At 43.4% G+C, this 25,268-nt stretch overlaps 1 protein-coding gene across 1 annotated transcript in view; it reads left to right on the forward strand.

Moving 5' to 3' along the window:
• LOC141176271 (WD repeat-containing protein 18-like) overlaps window positions 1–25,268 on the forward strand; it is a 64,398-nt gene that overhangs the window by 33,260 nt on the left and 5,870 nt on the right. Inside the window, exons 6-9 of the mRNA XM_073660230.1 lie at window positions 368–426; window positions 13,549–13,673; window positions 13,769–13,935; window positions 18,396–18,464. Coding sequence (XP_073516331.1) covers window positions 368–426; window positions 13,549–13,673; window positions 13,769–13,935; window positions 18,396–18,464 — 420 coding nt within the window. The remainder of the gene's footprint in view (window positions 1–367; window positions 427–13,548; window positions 13,674–13,768; window positions 13,936–18,395; window positions 18,465–25,268) is intronic.

The following is a 25,268-nucleotide window of genomic DNA, read 5'->3' on the forward strand; positions in this document are numbered from 1 at the left end:
CATGACTGTGTGTATGTGTATTAAATATGTTTGCAATTTTAACACTTAGCCATTAGGACTAATATTTAACGCTTATTCCCTGTTTTCACATATACATTAGCTGTAATAGACTGACTCAGACCTTATTTGTATAGAACTATAACTAGCCATGCTCTGTATGGACAAAGGTGATTGTGAAAGGGGAGGTGTAACCTCACCTATAGTGAATAGTCTTCTCTACAGAGCAAGAAATGTGAGTCTAGTAATTATGTAAAGTGTAAAAATTGCAACATTGCAAATTTAGAAAAAATATTTAAAAAATTAAAATGACAAGTTCCCTTTTAAGGTCTCCTAAATCCCTAAAAGCCATTTTCTCTTATCTTTTTAGCCTGTGCAGCGAGATAGAACATTTAATACTGAACATGAGAAGGTGTTTAAAGGGCACAGGTAAAAATGAGTTTAGAATATTCTGATTCAATTTAAGTTCTTCCTTTGTACTGACGATTTGACATAATCTGTCTTAATCTTAAAATCTTAACCTTCCTTCCTGTTTGTACTCTATATGCTGCTGATATTAATGTTTTTGCAGTCAATGACCTGCTATTATGGTGCATTTGGGTCCACCTGTGACATGTTGCATAGAGATCACTTTTCCTCAATGACTGGGCTCTGTGATTCCATGGCATTTAGTGGGTTGACAGAGGGATGGGGCTTCCTTTGTACCCCATCCTCCACTCAATGCTATGTAGTCGCTGGGTGTAGATGGCTAAAAATGGCCTCACCACTTGACATATACAGGAGTCAGGTGGGCCTTGCCAGCCGTTGGGTCTAATGTGCTTTGTCATTGGAAAATGGACATGTTTAATAAATGCTCTGTGATACTGAAGTATGGTAGTGTAATATACCAGCAATCAGAAACTTAGATGCTCAAGTCCCGCATAAACAGTCCACAATGGAACAAAGTAAAACAAAATGTGCAAAATTGTGATTTTCCTCTCATATTTATTATAAAAAATAAATGTAATTTTGCCTTGTTCGTCACGACTTGTACTAGAGTGTCATTTATCACACAAGTGAAGGCTGTGAAAAATTGAAGATAAAGTGATGTCACAAAATGGATATGCATATTTTATTGTAAAAAAAAAAAGTAATCTAAAATCGAAGTAAAATTTAAGGTCCCTTCACCTCTCTCCAAACAGTGAACACTAAAAGTAAAAAGCCAGTTTTGGTGTGATTAAAAAGCGATCAAAAACTGACAAGCGTCCAAAAATTGTACCAATAAATTTACATCTCGGCCTGAAAGATGCAATTCCACATCCCTGTAGATAGAAATTTTTTATAACTCTTAGAATATTGCTATACAAACTATTTTTTTTAAAACTGTGTTTTTATTTCACAAAAGTAATAAAGGGAATGTTTGTTCCAGTTTACACCAGTGTTTTTGCCAGAAAAGTTGCAAAAAGAACACTTTGAAAAGTCAGTCATATATCCTGCCAAAAGATGAAGGCCACACGTAGGGTGTTTATAAAAACCAAGAAGTAAGGCATAATGGAGAACTGTCCTATCACTGTAGTGAAAACTGGGCGCTGAAGTTTTATTTGTGGAAAGATTACAGATTTTCACTGCATCGATTGCGCACTAATTTCTGGACAACGCCTGTGCATTTACAATACTCACTACACCCTAGATGAATTCCTTGGGGGGGGGGGTTGCGATTGTAGTTTACATTATGGAGTCACTTTCATCTATCCTGATATTTAGGGGCTCTGCAAGTGATCTTACTGTAATATTTTTTTAATTCACTTCCAGCTCTATTCCCAAAAATGTAACTTTTTTTTTTTTTTTCCTGACAAGGCCATTTTGTTTTTTTGCCTCCCAGTCTTCCAAGAGCCATAACTTTTTATTATTTTTCCTTACACATAGCCATATGAGGGCTTGTTTCTTGAAGGACCAGATGTACTGTTGCAACACAACCTTCATTTTATCAAGTGATGTTTGGGAAAGCAAGAAAAAAAGCTCAAGTGCGTTGAAATTGCAAAAAAAAAGTGCAATTACACAATTGAGTTTTATTTTCCATGTTCACTATACGGTATAACTGACCTGGCAATAAGATTATCCAGGTCAGAACTATTATGCATATTTTTTTTATTTAAAAAAAAAATTAGCTTGTCACAATTTTTCGAGATCTGTAATGTTTTCAGTTCTTGGCATATGAGATGTGAGGGCAAAAAAGTAATCCAGCAAAATCTACGCTACCTAAATCTAAATGCTACAACCCACCTCTGAGCCCCACAGTGTGCCTAAACCACATTTAGCGTCCACATGTTTCGCATGTCTGTAGCAATGAGAGACCACTTAATTTACAGGGTGCGTATCTCCAGAAACACGAATTGGGTACTGCAATGTACGGACACACAGGCAGATTTGCAATTTTCACTCAACAACATCCATTGCTGTTTGTTTCTGGAAAACACCAATGGAGTCAAAATTGTCACTAAATCTATAGATAAATTCCCATATGGGTGTAATTTACAAAATGGGGTCACTTTAGGGATGATTCGACTTTCTGGCATTAAGAGGCTCTTTATATGGACTCTGCAAACTATTCTGCGAAAATTTGTGCGCTCAAGAGTCAAATAGTGCTCCTTCCTTGCCAAGTCTTGCTCTATGGATAAAGAGTACGGTACACTCACATATGGGGTATTGCCACAAAAGCAGAAATTGTGACACATTTTGGTACCATTTTTACCCATTTTTTTCACCTGTGAAGATGTAAAATCTGGGGATAAAGCAAAGCAAAGTTTTTGTGGTTAAAAATGTAATTATTTTTTCTTCACTTCCCAATGGTATAAAATTCTGAGAGGCAACTATGCTTTTAATATGATCACTGCACCCTTAGATGAATTCATTGAGAGGTGTAGTTTGTAAAATAGGGTTACTTATGGGATGTTCTGCTGATCTGGCACCTCAGGGGCTCTGCCAATGTGACATGGCTCACACAAATCATAACCGCAAAATCTGCACTATATGGCGCTCCTTCCCTTCTCAGCTTTTCACTGTGCCTGAAAAGTAGTTCCCAATTTACTTGTAGGGTATTGGCCTACTAAGCAGGAAATGCACAACAAACTGAAAGGTCCATAACCACTCAATGGTATAAAAGTCTGTGAGGCACATGTGGTGTCAACATGCTTACTCTTCCCATAGATAAATTCATTGGGGGGTGTAGTTTGTAAAGTGGGTTCACTTATGGGAGGTGTCTGTTGGCACTTCAGGGCCTCTGCCAATGTGACATGGCACCCTCAAGCCATTCTGGCAAAATCTCCGATCCAGTATGGCGCTTCTTCCCTTCTGAGCTTTGCACTGTGCATCAAAAGTAGTTTTTGACCACACGTGGAGTTTTGGCAAACTAGGAAGAAATTGTGTATCATTTTACCATTTATTTTACTCCTATTATCCCTTTTGAAAATTAAAAACTTGGAGCCAAAGCAATATTTTAGTGTCAAATTGTTGATTTATTTTTTTCTATTGACTCAGACCAGTGTTAAACAATTCTATGAATAGCCTGAGGGTTAAAAATGCCCACTACACTCCTAGCGGAATTGCTTGAGAGGAGGTGTAGTTTCCAAAATGGGGTCACTTGTGTGTGGTTTTCTGTTTTAGCATGTCAGGGGCTCTTCAAATGGTCCTCTAAAATGCAAATAGCTCTATATCCCTTCTGAGCCCTGCCATGTGCCCAAACAGTAGTTTCCCACCACATATTGGGTATCGATGTACTCAGGAGAAATTGTACAACAAATTTGGAGGTCTGTTTTCTCCGAATACCATTGAAAATTTGGGGCTAAAGCAACATTTTTCTTGGAAAAATGTAGTTTATTTTCACGACTAAATGTTATAAAATTCTGTGAAGCATATGTGGCTTTAAGGTGCTCACCAGATCTCTAGATAAATTCCTTGAGGGGAGTAGTTTAAAAAATGGTGTCATGTGGGGCATTTCCATTGTATAGGCACATCAGGGGTTCTGCAAATGTGGCATGGCATCCACTATCTATTCCAGCCAATTCTTCACTTCAAAAGTCAAATGGTATTTCTTTTCTTCCGAGCCCTGCCGTGCGCCCAAACAGTAGTTTTCCACCACATATGCTTTATTGTTGAAATTGCACAACAAATTGTATGCTACATTTCCTCCTGTTAACCTTGTGAAAAGGAAACATTTTTGTGGGGAAAAAGTAAAATTTCCATTTTCTCCTTCCACATTGCTTTAATTCCTGTGAAGCACCTAAAGGGTTAATAAACTTCTTGAATGTGGTTTTGAGGACTTTGACGGGTGCAGTTCATAGAATTTTGTCACTTTTGGGTATTTTCAGTAATATAGGCCCCTCAGTCACTTCAAAGGTGATGTCCCTAAGAAAAAAAAATATAGCTTTTGTAAATTTTGTTGAAAAAAATCACTGACACTTTTAACCCTTCTAACTTCCTAGCAAAGAAAATTTGTTTCAAAATTGATGCTGATGTAAAGTAGATATATTGCATATGTTATTCATTAACTATTTTGTGTGAGATGACTATCTGGTTTAAGGGCATAAAAATGTAAAAATTGCGAAAATTTTCAATTTTTTTTTTAAAGATATTTTCATAAATAAATGCAGATCATATCAACCTAAATGTACTACTATCATGACGTACAATGTCAGAATCACTGGGATATATTGAAGCGTTTAAGAGTTACCACATAAAGTGACACTGGTCAGAATTGAAAAACTTGGGCTGGTCAGGAAGGTGGGAACAGGCTTGGGAGTGAAAAGGTTAAGTACACTATAATAAAAATATATATTCTCAAGATCAGTTATTGCAATGTAAATTTGAAATCTGCCATATTTTAAAAATGAAGCTATGTTCTAATGCCCCAAATTGGCTGCGTCATTAAAGTCGTTGTCCAGTCTCATGAGAAAAATCTGCAGGCACTGTGACTGTAGACAGCCAAATTATGACCGTGCGTGATGTGTTTACTAGTCTCATCTGGCTTCTCTTATTAGAACAGAATTAAGAGAAGCGCAATAGTCTGGTCGGCACGTGACCACCACAATGCAAATCGCATGCACGCAGTCACGTGAATGCTCACCCACAAAGGGAATACTAGGTGAAATAAACATTGATGGATCTCTCCCCATCTATTTATCCCGTTACAGTAGAACATGTTTAGTCACCGAGGGGGAGCAAGGGATAATCTTTATTGCCAGGGCTGGTGTCCTGGTGCTTTGCTTTACACCTATGCACTGTATCGGTGACTTTCCTGCAGCTGTTTACTAAACGGGATGTTATGTTGAGGCTGTGTGTGAAGCTGGGGAATAATGGGAGGGGTGTTGTCACTACCAGCTTGCAGCACATTCAAGGGATTCTAAAAGTAAGCTATGGCTCTGACCACATAGCTGATACCAGGAGACAGGAAGTGAAGCAGAAAGGTAGAATACAACCTGAAACTTGGCTGGAGAGGTATATGGGGTTCTTTTGGGCCATTTTCCATCCTTCATTTATGGCAAAAACAAAGTGGGTTAGGGTGGTTGACAAACTCCCCATGCATTCTGCTGATTTAACTAATTCCTGAATTGCTGGTTTTTGTTCACTCTGCCTCCCAAAAGTTGAAATAGAAAGCATTCAAAAAAGGTTGTGACCGAAAATGGTACCGATAAAAACATCAACTCGTCCTGCGAAAAAACAAGCCCTCACATGACTTTGTCACCAGAAATATGGAAAGATTATAGCTCTCAATATACAGCGACGCGAAAAACGTGTTTTTGCATCTTTTAGTGTGTGAAAGCAGCCAAACAGAAAAAAACATTATAAATATGGTATTGCTGTAATCTAACCGCACGAGGAACAGCATAAAAAATAAATAAAGCTAATTCTTCACCTGCTGTTTGATTTATTTATTTATTTTTTCCTTTTTTTCATTCTGCCTCCCAAAGATCGCAGTAAGGCTTGGCTCACATTTATCCTGCGCTCTGCGCTTACACAGGGGTTTCCATGTAAATCTCTGAAATACGTGATTCAGACACAACCCCTGGCAGAAGATTCCCTATAATAAGACAGATGGAGGCACTGTGGACGCAGTCTGTCCTGTGATCCGGCGGTGTCCATTCATTTTAGGCGTGCATAAACGTGCCGTTGGCTAGAGTTTTGTGCACTCAGTCTGGCCTCTGTTCGGCGTTGCCTTTTTCAGAAGTGCAGAGTAACTCGTCTGCCTCATTATAGTGAATGGATCTTTCAGGGGTTTAAAATCTTCCCTTATGAGTTTGTGTGCCTAAACCGCAGTCAGCGTCTGCATGTTTGGCATTTCTGTAGCGATAAGTGCCCACCTAATTTACGGGCGCGTGTCTCCAGAAGCACAAGCTGGGGACTACAACGTACTGGTTGTTACAACGGCAGTTTGCAATTTTCACTCAGCAGCATCCACTGCTGCTTGTTTCTGGAAAACACCCATGGAGTCAATTGTTTCTACATCTGTAGATAAATTCCCAAATGGGTATAATTTCCAAAGTGAGGTCACTTGAGGGGGATTCGGCTCTTCTAGCACTTAGGGGCTTTGTATATGGAGTCTGCAAATTATTCTAGAAAAAACTGTGCTCCAGGAGGCAAATAGCGCTCCGTCCCTCCAGAGTTTCACTGTATGGTAAAGCAATACTGTACAGCCACATATGGGGTATTTCTACATTTAGCAGAAATTGGGGGACAAATTTTGGTGCAATTTTTACTCCTTTCCCATTGTTAAAATGTAAAATTTGGGACTAAAGCAAAATTTTAGTGGTAATTTTTTTTTTCTTCACTGCATAATGCTATAAAATTCTGTGACCCACCTGTGGTGTCAATATGATCACTGCACCCCTAGATGAATTCATTGAGAGGTGTAGTTGGTAAAAATGGGGTCTCTTATAGGGGGTTCTGATGTTCAAGCACCTCGGGGTCTGCCAATGGGACATGGCATCCTCAAACCAGTCCAGCAAAATCTGAACACCAATAATGACGCTCCTTCTCTTCTGAGCTTTGCACTGTGCCCTAAAAGTAGTTTTCGACCACATATTAGGTATCTGCGTTCTCAGGAGACATTGCACAATTAATTTTGGGGTCCATTTTCTCCTTCTGTCCTTGTGAAAATAAAAAAAATTGGGGCTAAAACAACAATTTTTTGTGTGTATATAGAGATAGATATATTCATATTAGACCAAAAGTTTGGACACACCTCATTTTAAGATTTTTCTGTATTTTCATGACTGAAAATTGTACATTCACACTGAAGGCATCAAAACTATGAATTAACACATGTGGAATTATATACTTAACAAAAAAGTGTGAAACAACTGAAAATATGTCTTGTATTCTAGGTTCTTCAAAGTAGCCACCTTTTGCTTTGATGACTGCTTTGCACTCTTGATCAGCTTCAAGAGGTAGTCACCGGAAATGGTTTTCACTTCACAGGTGTGCCCTGTCAGGTTTAATAAGTGGGATTTCTTGCCTTATAAATGGGGTTTAAAATCTTTAAATGAGAAGGTGTGTCCAAACTTTTGGTCTGTACTGTATGTATGTATGGCGCCCCTGTGGGTTCAGTCACCACAGAGGTACTGCATCTCACCCAGAGGTGTGGTATCCCACTCTCAGGTAAGGATAGTGTGCTGCCCAGGACCCGATCACCTGCATCCAACACATCCACTTCAGTAGGGCCAAGCGAGATTGCTTCTAAGGGAGAGCACAGTCCCTGGCTGGAGTGGAGGGGAACCATGTAGTGGGTGTGGGTGGAGGAAGAAGATTAGGGGAGCATGAAAGGAAGCTGTATAAAAAGGGGAACCATCTTGGGAATTGAGCTCAGTCAGAACTGTCAGAGGAGGAGAAGTGAAAAGAGCAGAGGCTCTGTAGGAGCTCTGCTCCAGAGCGGGCCTGAGGAGAGGGAGCAGGAGAAAGGCTCCAGGAACAGAAGGGATCCCAGGGGTACGGGAAGTGCTGGAGGCCACCCTTACGCCCGAATCTGCCAGGCGGTAGAGGGATCGAGCCGCGGAGGGGACCGGCCCCTAAACTAGTGGAGAACTACAAGGCTCAGCTAGAAACTGGAGGCTGCTGTACTTGCAAGGTGCAGTGGCCACAACCACAATTATATCGCCGAAAAGGTGGCCACAGAGGGTCCAGGGGACTGCAGGTCGCCCGACAAGACCCCAGGCTACCGGATTGGGACACTGATTGTGAGGCGCAGGGCAGGAGGGCGAGAGCCAGCGCAGGAAGACTACTGAAGAAGGCACACAGAACGGAGTCCTGTCAGGCTCTCTTGAATTACCTGAGGGATTGCTGAACCCCTGCCTGGTGAGCGCAGCGCGACGTGGGAGGCTGTAATGTGTACAGTGCAACCTGAGGAACTTAACTGTGAGTAAACTCTGAAGACTGCACCCCACTGTCTCTGTGAATTACTGCTGCGCCATCACTCCCTGCACTACACTGCACTACAACGCCCAGCAACATCTAAAACATCTACACTGCCCTGAAGCTAAGCTCTACCTGTGGAGAGCTAAACCAACCCTGCTGCATTTACATCAGCTCCGGAGGATCTGCTCCGCAGCGGCGGTTCCACATAGCCGCATACCACAGGTGGCGTCACAAACTGTATATACATAAAAACTATAAATCCCCTGTAAATAAATAATCCCCTTTTGATTGACCGCCCTGGGTCACAGACCGGGTCACCGCCACGGTGACATCTCGCCTGGCAACGACCGGCCCGGCAGAGAGTACCCCACGGCCCGATGGATGACTCCGACTGTATTGACATTAAAATGTTTGCCATAGAGGTGAAACCAGCAGAAACATTTGCATGTTTGCAGGATTTACATACATTGTGTCCACATTTGAAAAAACCTTTACAAGCCAGCCAGTTAATGTCCTTGTATTGTTGGTTCTGTCATGAAAAAGACTGGGAGAAGTAAGATTACCTAAGGTACAGGCTTTTTTTTTTGCCACATATCCGATGGTAGAGTTTTGTAAAATGTTAACTAGTTTAGCATCCTGGTGTAACATTGGGAGATGTTTTTTGATGATGGATATAATTGTTATATTCAGGACTATACTGGGTCGAAAAGGTAATACAACTATTATTGTTCTTTTGGTTTATTTCTATATTGTTTTTAATTTGAGTAACAATTCTTCTGTCAATATTGTCCACTATGGACTCAGCCCTTTGTAACACCCATTCTGCGTTTCTTCTGTCTCAATCTATCCTTAACCAGTTTTAATTCTGCTTTATAAGCTTCAATTGTTGATGAATTCCTTTTCATTCTAACTAGTTCTCCCACAGGAACATTCCTGATAGTCTGTGCAGCATGACAGGAATGTGCCTGTAGGATGGAATTAAACTGTCGACTTTCTATACGTTTTGCAGCTGATTGTTTCTATATTCCCTCCCAAAGTTATATCAAGAAAATTTATGGATACTGGTGAAGAAAAAATTTCAGATCATAATGATTTGTTATTGATATAGGAAATAAAATGGAGTATATTTCTCACCCCCCTTCGAAATAAGTATCATATCAATAGAGCGGCCATAGAATGTAATCAGTTCTAAGGAAAGGTTACCATCTGTAAAGATATGCTCTTCCCACATTCCTACCACTATATTGGCAAGGGATGGGGAGAATTTACCTCCCATGCTCACACCTTGTCTCTGTAAATAAAATAAATCATTAAAAGAAAAAAAGTTATGACTGAGTAGAAATGAGACTGCTGTTGCGAGGAATTCTTGCAACATTATAGAATAGGTGCTATATATTTTTTTTTAGAGAAGTTGTTAAACATTTGAATGCTATATCGTGTGGAATAGAGGGGTATAAGCTCTCTATATCACAGCTTAACCAGACATAGTCTGACTGCCAGAGCTGACCTGCCACAGCATTAGTGATCGCTTTAGTGTCCCTGATGTAACCTGGAATTGCTCTGATAAGCGGCTGGAGATCGTGGTCAACCCATTCACCCAGTTTCTCAGATAAGGACCCAATTCCTGATATTATGTGCCTGAAGGGAGGGGGGGGATTTCTTTGGGAAGTGCATGATAAATTGGGATAATTGGGTTCTCAACATAAAGATATTCTGCTAATTTAGAATCTAAAGCTCCCAAGAGAACTCAATCTTGTAATAATTTGGACATCTTTTGATAGTGATATGTAGGATCACTTTTCAACTTGATGCAAATGTTCTCATCATTTAAGGCTTTCACGTTTTCTCTCAAAAATAGTGAAGCATTTAAAACAACAATCCCCCTCCACCTTTGTCTGCTTTATTTTTTAACATGTCATGGTTATTAGTTATCCCCCTTAGTGCACATCTTCCTTCGTCTGTGTTTCCGTCCTGCCCTCCTGCTGCGGTTTTTGACGATGTAGATAAGGTACTTGTTGACTTTTTCTGCTGAAAGTTACTTTTAGATGTTGGTGCAGAGATGTCAGATTGATCGCCTGAGGAGCAAAGGCTAGAGGATTCTGCTGAAGAATTAAAGCTTAAGTTAGAGAAACTGACCTGATCCCTGCTTGGATTTGGAGGATTTGAAAAAAGACCCATTTTTCAAAATGGATTTATTGAAACTGGATGTACTCCAAGTATAAACTTGGTTCATTTTATAATCCATAGGATCCCTTTCAAACTTTGCCTTCTTTTATTTCAGATATAATATCCTCTAATTTCTGAAGATTTTTTTTGTCATTTTAATATTCAATCTGAGTTAATGTTTTCCAAGAGGTTTGTAAGTTATTAATATCTTCTTTTACAGCTGTCATCTCTTGAACCTCAAATCTCACAATTAGCTCCATGAGTTTAAAGGGGTTGTCCACTACTATTCAAAATAGCCCAATGTGTTTTTCTGATGAAAAGAAGCTTCTTTCTAATTACCTCCCTCTGCGGTTTCTGCCTGTGAGCGGCGCTATCACTGGCTGCTCACAGGCATCACGTGACCCCCCCCCCCCAACCCCCGTTGACGTCACGTCAAGTGAGGCGTGACTCAGCGCTGGGGCCCCCACTGTGGCTGTTGGGTTGTGGGCAGGGTTACACCCAGCATCCACCGCGCTTTCCCAATGAATGGGGAGAGGGAGAGCGCACGGTGGAAGCTGGGTGTGACGCGGGCTGTAACCCCAGCCCACAACCCAGCAGCCACCGTGGAACATAGATGAGGGAGACCCCCGGCTGCATTCGGAATCATGACGCGACATGAGCGGATGTCAGAGCTGGCTGCAGCCGGGGGTCACGTGATGCTTGTGAGCAGCCAGTGATAGCGCCGCTCACAGGCAGAAAAGGCAGAAGGGAGGTAATTAGAAAGAAGCTTCTTTTCATCAGAAAAACACATTGGGCTATTTTGAATAGTAGTGGACAACCCCTTTAAGAGCGCAAGCAGACAGTATTGGTTCCATTCACATTGAAAGGAATCTGCATATGTGGAGGTTGCACTTTTTCTCAATCTCAGTCCCCTCGGGATCATCTCTTTTGAGATATAAGATTGCAAGGAAGTAGAGTCCCACCATAGCTTCAATTCTTTCGTCTTTTTATTATCTAGTTGTTTCATTAGGGATTTTAAATTCTCCTCAGCTGCTGTGTTAGTGGCATTAGTTTTAGAAACACATGTTTCATTAAAGATAGAAGCAAATCTGTCCAATCTTTTTGTATTCAGTACCAGATCAAGGAAACTGGTAGGTATCGTGGTGTCCATTATCAGATAGGATAATAAATATCTTTTAAGCAAAATTCATATGGGAGCACGACAAAAACCATGAAATATACCAAGCATAGGAAAGGGAAAAAGGAAAGTCCGCTCATCAGTGAATAAAGCAGTCCTTTGTTGAGAATATCGCACGGAGACGCACGGGTCGGGCAAATGTACAGCAAAAAAGAGAAAATGTCCAGCGATGAAATGAAATAAAATTAAAAAAAAAAAATTAGATCTTCATTTATTGATTACTTTAAAATAATCCTGAGTAGGACAAACCACACCAACCACTCATGGCTGTAATATCCGGGTCTCGGCTATCACTTAAACCAAGCTCCTGGTGGCGATGGCACGGGCACCGCTCCTGTTCCTTGTACGATCACCAGTACGTACTGATACGTCCAATTTCGGGAAGTTGCTGCAAAAGAAGTCTTTTTTTTTTTTTTTTTTTTTTTTTCTAGTGACCGTTTTACCCATTTTACCATTTTGTACATGACTGTACTTTTTTTTTTTTTTTTTTCCAGCTGCATGGCCTTAAATTCATGTACATTAAAACTCAGTTGCCACATACCCGCCCAAGCCTCCGGCTTAGGGTGGTTTCACATTGTGTTCTGTGTCCCCATCAGGGCATACATCTGAAATCCCCCACAAGACTGGGTCCGGACTTATACGCCGACGGGTCCATAGACTGTTATGTTGCAGACCGAGAGAACGTGCTCTCTAACGTACATCGTTTACGGGAGTGTACTACTTCTGGGTGTCCGCCTCCAGTAGACGTACGCTCCAGAAAATGATACATTTCAGAGCACATGTTTGCTCCGTCGGCATCATTACAGTCTACGGACTCATCGGCGTATGCGCCCTGACCCCTTTTTGCAGGGAATTTTGGACGTATGCCACGACGGGGACACAACGCAATGTGAAAGCACACTTAACTAAATCCATCAGTAAGATTAAACTATCCTTTTCTGTGTTGATTACCTTGCAGAGTTTAGATAATATTGACATTTTACTCTGTATGCCCTCAACTGGGTCTTTCATAAATGTGTTTAAAAGAGGGCCCAATGCTAACCTTTGTGGTAACCTTTTGCTAACTGTGACCAAATCAGAGTGTGGTTCATTAATAACCACCTTTTGTTCTCATTTCATGTACCAGCCATCTATGTCAGACTATATTAAACTGCTCTAAAAAGTCCATATAGACAGCATCCACTGCATTTCCCTGGTCCAGTCTGGAACTTGCCTCCTCATAGAAGGTGATAAGATTAGTCTGACAGGACTGATCCCTTCTAAACCATGTTGCTGTTTTGGTCATGAGGATATTTTTATTGAGATACTCCAGGATTACATCTGTCAAAAAAAAAAACTAAAAGATTTTGCTATCACAGAGGCCACTTCCAGACCTATAGCTTCCAGACTCTGTTTGACCCCATTTTTTGAAAATTGGTACCACGTTTGCTATGCGCCATTACAGACCATTAATATTGGATCCTTGAATATTCAAAATATGGTGTATCACGATACTTAAATCTTGCAGTACTTAAAGGGTGTATGCTGTTCAGACCCGGTGATTTGTCTACTTGTGATTCAGAGGTGGCGCTGCAATTACAGACTGTAAAAATCATTGCTAAAATAGCTGTATAATCTTGTTTTAAAAAAAAAAAAAAGTTTTCCGGCTTGGTATAAAAACATTTTCTAACATTTTATGACATCACTTATCAAAGTATACTAGCTTAATCATCCCTAAGGTCTATTTAATAATTTTTCTTTTGTGAAATCTTACAACAGATCTGCTTTAATTGTCCTAAAATATTAGGTAATTTAATTGTATTAACTGTTCTTTGACTTTTTAGAGACCAGGTGACTTGTCTTTCCGTATCATTAGATGGAAGTATGCTGGTTTCGGGTTCCCATGATGAAACTGTATGTGTTTGGGACATCCAAAGCAAGCAATGCCTTCGAACTGTAAACCATAGAGGTACTAACTTTCTTATTCATTTTTCTTTTACAGTATAATATTTTATCATATCCAAAAGTATAACATGTTATCTGCATTTTCATCTTTCTTTCTAGGTCCAGTGACCAATGCGATCATCATACCTGCACCCGGAAACATGTTAAGAGCAGACAGTAAACCTAGCTTTCCGCTGCCTCGCTTTAATAAACATTTTCAAGGTGCTGAAGGCTGCGAGGGGCCCGAAAGTGATGGCATTGTATTGCGGCTTGGGAAACGGCAGCAGGTGAGTTTTATTAATTACCGTATTTTTCGGACTATAAGACTCACCGGACAATAAGACGCACCTAGGTTTTAGAGGAGGAAAATAGAAAAAAAAATAAAGCAAAGAATGTGGTCATGATACACTGTTATAGGGGTAATGTCCCCCAATTCTGTTAATATCCCCCATCTTGGTATATATGGCCCTCATCCTCATCCTGGTATGTATGGCACCCTTCATCCTCATCCTGGTATGTATGGCACCCTTCATCCTCATCCCGGTATGTATGGCACCCTTCATCCCGGTATGTGTGGCACCCCCTGATCCCCATCATGCTGCACACAGTGTGCATGCTATTAAGGAGAATGAATAGTCACTGGTCTCCAAGTCCATAGTCCCGGCGTTGGGAACAGTGACAATTCCGGCACAGCATCTGTGTGAGGGTGCATGGCAGTTACACCATGCACGGCTCACACCGTGAGATCCCTGTTGGCAGCAGAGCAGGACGCAGCGCTGGAGGAGAGAGGAAGTGAGTATAATTGTTTTTTTGTTTTTTTTGTGCAGCATGATGGGAATGAGGGGTGCTAAAAATACCAGGAAAAGGGATGAAGGGTGCCATACATACCAGGAGCCGCGCTGCAGGTACAGTGTGCGCGCTATTAAGGAAAATGAATAGTCACTGCTCCCCACGCACATGGGCGTGGGGAGCGGTGAATATTTATTTTCTTTAGCAGCGGGCACCGTGTAGGATGCAGCAGCGGGCTACTGCCTCCTGTGCCCTGCTCCGCTGCCGCTCTCCCCACCAGCCACAGTGCATGTGTGTATATGTACATACATACATACATACATACATACATACATACATACATACATACATACATACATACATACATACATACATACATACATACATACCTCAAAAAAATAAAGGAAACACTCAAATAACACATCCTATATCTGAATGAATGAAATATTCTCATTGAATACTTTGTTCTGTACAAAGTTGAATGTGCTGACAACAAAATCACACAAAAATCATCAATGGAAATCAAATTTATTAACCAATGGAGGCCTGGATTTGGAGTCGCCCCCAAAATTAAAGTGGAAAAACACACTAGAGGCTGAATCAACTTTGATGTAATGTCCTTAAAATAAGGCTCAGTATTGTGTGTGGCCTCCACGTGCCTGTATGACCTCCCTACAACGCCTGGGCATGCTCCTGATGAGGTTGTGGATGGCCTCCTGTGGGATCTCCTCCCAGACCTGGACTAAAGCATCCGCCAACTCCTGGACAGTCTGTGGTGCAACGTGACATTGGTGGATGGAGCGAGACATGTCCTAGATGTGCTCAATCGGATTCAGGTCTGGGGAACGGGCGGGCCAGTCCATAGCTTCAATACCTTCATCTTGCAGGAACTGCTGACACACTCCAGCCACATGAGGTCTGGCATTGTCCTGCATTAGGAGGAACCCAGGGCCAACCGCACCAGCATATGGTCTCACAAGGGGTCTGAGGATCTCATCTCGGTACCTAATGGCAGTCAGGCTACCTCTGGCGAGCACTTGGAGGCTGTGCGGCCCTCCAAAGAAATGCCACCCCACACCATTACTGACCCACTGCCAAACCGGTCATGCTGAAGGATGTTGCAGGCAGCAGATCGCTCTCCACGGCATCTCCAGACTGTCACGTCTGTCACATGTGCTCAATGTGAACCTGCTTTATTCTGTGAAGAGCACAGAGCGCCAGTGGCGACTTTGCCAATCCTGGTGTTCTGTGGCAAATGCCAAGCGTCCTGCACAGTGTTGGGTTGTGAGCACAACCCCCATCTGTGGACGTTGGGCCCTCATACCACCCTCACGGAGTCGGTTTCTGACCATTTGTGCAGATACATGCACTTTTGTGGCCTGCTGGAGGTCATTTTGCAGAGTTCTGGCAGTGCTCCTTCTGTTCCTCCTTGCACAAAGGTGGAGGTAGCGGTCCTGCTGCTGGGTTGTTGCCCTCCTACGGCCCACTCCACATCTCCTGGTGTACTGGCTTGTCTCCTGGTAGCGCCTCCAGTCTCTGGACACTACGCTGACAGACACAGCAAACCTTCTTGTTACAGTTCGCATTGATGTGCCATCCTAGATGAGCTGCGCTACCTGAGCAACTTCTGTGGGTTGTAGAGTCCGTCTCATGCTACCACGAGTGTGAAAGCACAACCAACATTCAAAAGTGACCAAAACATCAGCCAGAAAGCATTGGTACTGAGATGTGGTCTGTGGTCCCCACCAGCAGAACCACTCCTTTATTGAGTGTGTCTTATAATTGCCAATAATTTCCATCTATTGTCTATTCCATTTGCACAACAGCATGTGAAATTGATTGTCAATCAGTGTTGCTTCTTAACTGGACAGTTTGGTTTCGCAGTAGTTTAATTTACTTGGAGTTATATTGTTTAAGTGTTCCCTTTATTTTTTTTGAGCAGTATGTATATGTGTATATATATATATATATATATATATATATTCGGACTATAAGACGCACCCCCACCCCCGCTTTCCTCCAAACTTTTGGAGAAAATTAGTGCGTCTTCTAGTCTCAAAAAATACGGTATATGTCATATGATCAAAAATGGGTTAGTTTCATACTTGAATAACAGAGTTCAATGTAAGCCTGTCCTAAAGGGGTTGTCCACTACTTTATATGATCCCCCAATGTATTCCCCCCAGGGCCCATATGTGTTTCTCTAAATACCTTGTGGTGCCTTTTCTGCCTGTGAGCGGCGCTATCACTGGCCGCTCACTGGCATCACCTGACCCCTGGCTGCAGCCGGCTCTGACATCCGCTGACGTCACAAGTCCAGGCTGCAGCCAAGGGTCCCTCTTCAGTGTTCCACCGGTGGCTGCTGGGTTGTGTGTGGGGTTACTCACACCCGGCATCCACCGCGCGCTCTCCCTCTCCTCATTCACTGGAAAAATGCACGGTAGATACTGGGTGTCACGCACGGGGTAACCCCGCCCACAGCCCAGGGTCCACCGTGGGGAGCACGTCACTGATGTCACGTCAAGTGAGGCGTGACATCAGTGACGGGTCACATGATGCCTCTGAGCGGCCAGCGATAGCGCCACTCAGAGGCAGGAAAGGCACTGCAAGGTATTTACAAAAACACTTCTGGGCCCCAGGGGAATACATTGGGGGGGGGTTCATATAAAGTAGTGGACAACTTCTTTAATAGCCAGTAGCACTAAGAATTATGTGGTAACTGTACACACTGTACAGGTGCATCTCGCAAAATTAGAATATCAAAAAGTTAATTTATTTCAGTTCTTCAATACAAAAAGTGAAACTCATATATTATATAGAGTCATTACGAACAGAGTGATCTATTTCAAGTGTTTATTTCTGTTAATGTTGATGATTGTGGCTTACAGCCAATGAAAACACAAAAGTCATTATCTCAGTAAATTAGAATACTTTATAACAGCTTGAAAAATGTTTTTAAAATCTGAAATGTTGGCCTACTGAAATGTATGTTCAGTAAATGCACTCAATACTTGGTCGGGGCTCCTTTTGCATCAATTACTGCATCAATGCGGCGTGGCATGGAGGCGATCAGCCTGTGGCACTGCTGAGGTGTTATGGAAGCCCAGGTTGCTTTGATAGCAGCCTTCAGCTCTTCTGCATTGTTGGGTCTGGTGTCTCCTCTTCCTCCTGACAATACCCCATAGATTCTCTATGGGGTTAAGGTCAGGTGAGTTTGCTGGTCAAGCAAGCACAGTGATACTGTTGTGTGTAAACCAGGTATTGGTACTTTTGGCAGTGTGGACAGGGGCCAAGTCCTGCTGGAGAATGACATTTCCATCTCCAAAAAGCTTGTCGGCAGAGGGAAGCATGAAGTGCTACAAAATTTCCTGGTAGACGGCTGCGCTGACTTTGGTCTTGATAAAACACAGTGGACCTACACAAGCAGATGACATGGCTCCCCAAACCATCCCTGATTGTGGAAACTACACACTAGACCTCAAGCAGCTTGGATTGTGGCCGCTCCACTCTTCCTCCAGACTCTGGGACCTTGATTTCCAAATGAAAATTGGAATTCTATGACCTTGTGGAGTGTGTCAATGACTGCCTTCTGGACATCTGTCAAGTCAGCAGTCTTCCCTATGATTGCGGAGCCTACTGAAACAGACTAAGGGACCTTTTTAAACGCTTTGGAAGCCTTTTCAGGTGTTTTTTTGTTAATTATTCTAATTTACTGAGATAATGACTTTTGTGTTTTCATTGGCTGTAAGCCATAATCATCAACATTAACAGAAATAAACACTTGAAATAGATCACTCTGTAATGACTCTATATAATATAGGAGTTTCACTTTTTGTATTGAACTGAAATAAAATAACTTTTTCATGATATTCTAGCTTAGTGAGATGCATCTGTAGTGGATTTTTACACAATTCATAATACTTTATTTTAGTGCTGTGTTTTTTGTTTTTTTTTGTAGGGCTCGGAAGATACTTATTTGCAGCGTGGAGAACAGTTGCACCTTTTAATAGGTGAAACTGAGGGCAAGGTAAGCTAGTTTTTTTTTTTTTTTTTTTTCTTTCACTTTAAAGGATCCCAGTGATTCTGAGATTTTCCCGTGACGTATTGTACTTCATGATGGTGGTAAATTTGGTTGCTATGTCTTGTTTTTATTTATGAAAATATCAAATATTTGACAATTTTAAAATTTTGCAATTTTCAAACTTTACATTTTTATTCCCGTAAACCAGAGAGTTACTGTATTTTTCGGACTATAAGACGCACCGGACCATAAGAAGCACCTAAGTTTTAGAGGAGGAAAATTGTAAAAAAAAAAAAAATAGTAAGCAAAAAATGTGGTCATGATGCACTATTATGGGGGAGGCGGTCTGCTGCTGACACTGTTACAGGGGTAATGTCCCCCAGCTCTGTTAATATGGCCCATCCTGATATGCATGGCACCCCTTGATCCCCACCCTGGCAGCTTCCCCCCGGTAGGCTGGTCGTGCCCCCCTCCCTCCCTCACCCGGTAGGCTGGGTGTGCCCCCCCCCCTTTATGCCCTTAAACCAAATGTTAAGTTTTAAATTGCTAAATCTGTAAAATTTTTGCTAAATTTCCCATTTTTTACCACAAATAAATGCAAATCATATCAAAGAAATTTTACCACTATCATGAAAAAACAGTCTCCAAATCGGTGGGATCCATTGAAGAGTTCGAGTTATTACCTCATAAAGTGTCACTCGTCAGAATTGAAAAAAATTGGCCTCAGGAAGTTGAAAACATGCTTCTTGGTGAAGGGGTTTAATGGCGTTGAGAATTTGTCAACTGCATTTAAAGGGTTAAACAGCGAACGGAGCGAGTGGCTGATAATGTCTGTATAACACAGCTTGCATCTGCTGGGTATACTAGAGGCACAGCCTATAAACCAGTACCTTGAGGGATATGGGGGGGTGGGGGTTGTGGTGCATGTAACTTTCTATTAACTCTTAGGGAGATGAAGAACATTTAATCATTATTCTGCCATTGGATACAATCACGCCAATAGCAAAATTTGAATGTATTTTTTTCTACTTTTACACAAAAAATTACCTGAGAAAGTGTTTTTAATCCTCTTCTAACACTCATAACTTTTATTTCTCTGTAGATGACTGTATGAGGGCTTTTTTTTTTTTACAGGACAAGCTGTATTTTTTACTGGTACCAGTTTTTGGTATATAAACTTTTTCATCACATTAAATCTTGAATTGTGAAGATCCTTAACTTTGGCATTTTTCTGTTTAAAGAGCTAAATGAGGGATTTTTTTGTGTAACAAGCTGTAGTTTTTATTGGTACCATTTTGGAATACCTATGAATTTTTTTTTTTTTTTTTTTCAGTATTCGCCATATGGTATTAATTGATATGGATCATTATGAATAAAGTGGTACCGAATATGACTTAGTGGGAGGGTTTTTTTTTTAATTTTTTTTTTTTATTACTAAAACTGATTTTCATTTATTTTTGTTTAAGAGCACCTTAAGTGGAACCATCATCTTAATTTTTATGTCATAAATCAATAGTACACGTAAAAATAAGAAACTTTTGTAATTTCTTATCAGAGAAATCTGGTTCTTTCTCTGCCAGAATTGATCTGTCATTATTAGTGTTGAGCGAGCACTAAAATGCTCAGGTGCTCAAAGCTCGGCCCGAGCTCGCCCAATGATAGTCTATGGGAGACCCGAGCATTTTTGCGGCGGCACCCCCGGCAGTCTGTAGAAAGCCTAAAAAGTGCCCAAAACCATAGTGACAGTGCTCAAATGACATGGGGACAGCATGGGGATCACCCCAGGAAGCATTCACCGGGAAAATGTAATTTTAACATTTTACAACCTTATCTGGCCATGTGCTGTGTGACACATGCATACAGTGCTGAAAAGACATGGGAATAGCATGGGGAAGACCCCTGGAAGCATCTGACTCCCAGGTCACTGCCTAAAAGTGTGCCCATCAGAAGTGATCCTTGCCGCATCAGACGATGCAGACTTGCAACTATCCCCGTGCAAGTCCTTGTCCCAGGGCAGTGTTCAATTGTACCTCCCCCATTCCTTGCAATGCAAGCGCAAATATGCAGCCACCCCCAGGCTGCAATACCATACTGCTAGCTTGCACTTGAAATGGGGCCTTTTAGTTTTGAGGAGGCCGAAGCTGGCCACTACCTCATGGCTGCTTCGACAGTGAGGTATCCATACTCAGTCCCCGGCGGCCGGCTGTCCACGCTCGGTCCCCAGCCGCCCCGCGGCCTGGTGTCCACACACGGTCCCCAGCCGCCTGGGGGCGGCCGGGTGTCCATAAACAGTCCCCAGCCGCCCCGATTTCTCCGCGGAACATCCACAGACATTTCTTAGACTGGCCTGCTTTAGGGCAGCATTGGACGAGCCCACCAGAGAACCCGACTTCTGGTGGGCCCTGGCTTCTCCATCAGGGGAGTTGTTTGGGCCAAGGTGAGGAGCATGATGATGATGATAGAAGTTAGCATCTGCTTTGTTTTCTTGGAATGCAAGCGTAAATGTGCAACCTGCCACCCACCCACCCCCAGGCTGCAATACCATACTGCTAGCTTGCACTTGAAATGGGGCCTTTTAGTTTTGAGGAGGCCGAAGCTGGCCACTACCTAATGGCTGCTTCGGCAGCGAGGTATCCATACTCAGTCCCCGGCGGCCGGGTGTCCACACACGGTCCCCAGCCACCTGGGGGCGGCCGGGTGTCTATAAACGGTCTCCAGCCGCCCCGATTTCTCCGCGGAACATCCCCACACAGACTTTTCTTAGACTGACCTGCTTTAGGGCAGCATTGGACGAGCCCACCAGAGAACCCGACTCCTCCGGTGGGCCCTGGCTTCTCCATCAGGAGAGTTGAGTGCCAAGGTGAGGAGCATGATAAGGATGATAGAAGTTAGCATCTGCTTTGTTTTCAAGGAATGCAAGCGCATGTATGTAGTAGCGGCTAGGCCTGAGGTGGTCAGCGTTTTGGCGCATATCCTACCTCCTCCGAGGATTGCTGGATGTTTTCCTGCTACTATCCAAGTTCTGACTCCCGTTAAAACAAAGCTTCAGGTGATAAATGATGGATGAGGTAGTGGCAAAGGAGAACGAGCAGGAGGAACAGGGACCATTCACATCAATATCAGGCCAGTCGACCACATATGTCTTGTAGGATACGTTTCTGTAACAAAAGGAGCGGTTCGGCTACACAGTTATGGGGCATACAGTGAGTGCAATGCCTACCAAAAATTTTGAGGCACTCCAATGCCCCTTGGAAATGACATGGAGGTCAGAGGGCCTTAACTAAACCTTTTTTTCCATTTATAGCAACTGGGTCTCCTGTGCACTGTTGGCCTAAGCAGTGAATGGAAGGCTTTCCAAAAAATTATGAGGAACTGCAATGCCCCTGAAACAGAAGTGGATTACAGCGTACTAAAAACCTTCTACCCATTATTGGGGAGTGGGTCTCCCTTAGTTTTCAACTTTGCGTTGAAAAGCAAAAGCTGACTAAAATTAGGAGGAAATGCAATGCCCGTTGGAAGAGTCGTGGAGGTCACAGTAGCTTAACAAGACTGTTTTAATGCCCCTTACAAGAGCCATGCAGTACAGCATATTACAAACATTAGTCCCATTATTGGGGAGTGAGTCTCCCATAGTATTTGCTAATGCGTTCCAAGCAAAAGCTTCCAAAAATTAGGGCTGAGCAACTTGCAATGCCTCTTACAAGAGCCATGCAGTACAGCATATTACAAACATTAGTCCCATTATTGGGGAGTGGGTCTCTCATAGTATTTGCTTATGCCTTCCAAGCAAAAGCTTCCAAAAATTTTGAGGAAATGCAATGCCCCTTCGAAGAGTCGTGGAGGTCCCAGTAGCTTAACAAGACTCTCTTTTAATGCCCCTTACAAGAGACGTGGAGGTCAGAGTGGTATAACAAGACGCTTTTAATGCCCCTTACAAGAGACGTGGAGGTCAGAGTGGTATAACAAGACGCTTTTAATGCTCCTCGGAAGAGACGTGGAGCTCAGAGTGTTATAACAAGACGCTTTTAATGCCCCTTGGAAGAGCCATACAGTAAAGCATCTTAAGAATATTATTCCCATTATTGGGGAGTGGGTCTCCCACAGTCTTTGCTTATGCCTTCCAAGCAAAAGCTGACAAAAATCAGGATGGAGGAACATTCAATAATGGCAACACGGACCACGGTCACCCTGGTGGTAGAGTGGTGGTGGAGGCTGAGGATAAGGAGAAGAACATAAAACAGCCAAAATGAGGAAGCGTATATCCGTGTGTAGGTGTGAAGCGGTGCATGTGAATACACCTCCCGAAATGACAGTGGATTTGACTTTGTTACTCTGCTGTCATTTGGTGGTGATGAGAAGTCTGGCCCAATCCAGCCCTTGTTCATTTTGATAAGGGTCAGCATTGTCAGTTGACAGGCGAGTGCGCTTATCAGTTATAATTCCCCCAGCCGCACTAACAACACTCTACGATAACACGCTAGCGGCAGGGCAGGCCAGGACCTCCAAGGCTTACAGAGCGAGTTCATTCCAAGTGTCCAGCTTGGATACCCAATAATTACAAGGCACAGAGGAATCACGGAGGACCCTGGTACGGTCGGCAAGGTACTCCCTCACCATCTTTTGAAACTTTCCACTCCTTGTGAGAGTACGCCGCGCCTCAGGGTCTGTCCAAAGGGAGGGTCTGAGAAAACTGTCCCAGAACGTTGACAGTGTTCCCCTGCCTCTGCTGGATTGGAGTTGCGTCTCTCTCGCATGTACGCCTTGAACTGTGACCTCTGCCGCTAGCGTGTTCAGATGGGAATTTTTTTTTAACAGTTATGCAGCAAGGGCCTTCTGGTACTGCCCCATTGTTGTAGACCTCTCCACCTCAGGAATAAGAGAGTGAAAGTTCTCCTTGTAGCGGGGGGTCTACAAATGTCACCAACCAGTAATGACTGTCACCCAACATTTTGACAACGCGAGGGTCACGGTTAAGGCAGCGTAGCATAAAGTCAACCATGCGTGCCAGACAGGTAACGGGCGAGATTTCCGTGTCCTCACCAAGATGACGACTGACCATGCTCTCCTCCTCCTCCCCGCCCCCCCGGCCTCAGGCCACCCACACTGAACCGACGGTATGACAGTTGTAGAGGTACTACCGTCTACAGCGCATGATACCAGCTCCTGTTCTTCCTCCTCCTCTCCCTCATTGTCCCCCAATGCACGTTGGGATGAGATAAGGCTGGGCTGTGTGTAATCGCCCGCTACGGCTTCTTGATCCATCTCATCATACTCTGGCTGCAATGCCTCCTCTTTAATTCTCTGCAGAGAGCGTTGCAAAAGACAGACAATTGGGATGCTGACACTAATGATGGCGTCATCGCTACTCACCATCTTGGTGGCCTCCTCAAAGTTTGTCAGGATGGTACATATGTCAGACATCCAGGTCCACTCCTGAGGTCTTGTGTGGAGTCTGACCTGAATATCGACGGCCTTGTTGCAGCTGGTACTCCACAACTGCTCTCTTCTGCTCACAAATCCTTTGCAAAATGTGGAGGGTAGAGTTCCAACGTGTGGGGACATCACACACCAGTTGGTGTGCCGGAAGCTGCAAACGCTGCTGCAACACAGCAAGGGCGGAAACTGTAGCCGACTTGCGAAAATGAGCTGACAGGCGGCGTACTTTCACAAGCAGATCTGGCAACTCTGGGTACGATTTAAGAAACCGCTGAACCACGAGGTTAAGCACATGAGCCAGGCATGGTACGTGTGTGATCTCGCCTCAGAGCCGCCACCAGGTTACGGCCATTGTCACACACGACCATGCCTGGATGGAGGTTCAGTGGTCTCGGCCACAGATCTGCCTGCTCTTTCACAGCTGTCCACAACTCACAAGCAATGTGAAGTTTATCACCTAAGCTTATGAGTTTCAGCACAGCCTGTTGCCACTTGGCGGAGGCAGTACTGCGGTGCTTCCAGCTTGTAACTGATGTGGTGATATCTGAGATGGAGGCTGAGGAGGAGGAGGAGGATGATGCGCAGGAGCTGTACACTGTGGGGGCAACTCTGACTGACATAGGGCCCGCAATCCTCGGTGTGGGGAGGATGTGTTCCGTCTCAAGGTCCGACTGGGTCCCGGCTTCCACTATGTTTACCCAGTGTGCCGTCAAGGAGATGTACCGTATCTGGCCACAAGCACTTGTCCACGTGTCTGTTGTCAGGTGGACTCTCCCAGTAACTGCGTTGTTGAGGGCACGGCAAATGTTATTGGACACGTGCTTGTGTAGTGCGGGGATGGCACACCGGGCAAAATAGTGTTGGCTGGGGACCGAGTACCGAGGGACGGCCACCGCCATAAGGTTGCAGAAGGATTCAATCTCCACCAGTCTAAAAGGCAGCATTTCCAGCGCAAGCAGTCGTGAAATGTGCGAATTTAGGACTGTGGGGCGTTGGCTGCGAATTTCCGCTTTCGTTCAAAGCTCTGGGATATGGACAATTGAACGCTGTGGTGGGACGTGGACGTTGATGCTGTTTCTTGAGAAACTGCCATAACAAATGAAAACTGAGAGGATGGGGCATCTTTGCATGCAGTATGGACAGGGGATTGCCTTGCACACACAACAGGGGGTTCTATTGCACGCACAACAGCGGAAGAAGCAGTGGTGACACGCGCTGACACTGGTTTTGGACCCTGGGGTTCGCCTCACAAAGTCGGGTGCATTGCTTCCATGTGCCTGATCATGCTGGTGGTGGTCAGGCTAGTAGTTTTGTCACCCCTGCTGATGCTGGCATGGCAGGTGGTACAAATGGCCTTTTTGGGGTTATCAGCTG

The sequence above is a fragment of the Phyllobates terribilis genome, unplaced genomic scaffold (assembly GCF_046119375.1).
Source record: "Phyllobates terribilis strain yellow unplaced genomic scaffold, ASM4611937v1 Scaffold_22__1_contigs__length_20350403, whole genome shotgun sequence".
Taxonomy (NCBI): Eukaryota; Metazoa; Chordata; class Amphibia; order Anura; family Dendrobatidae; genus Phyllobates; species Phyllobates terribilis.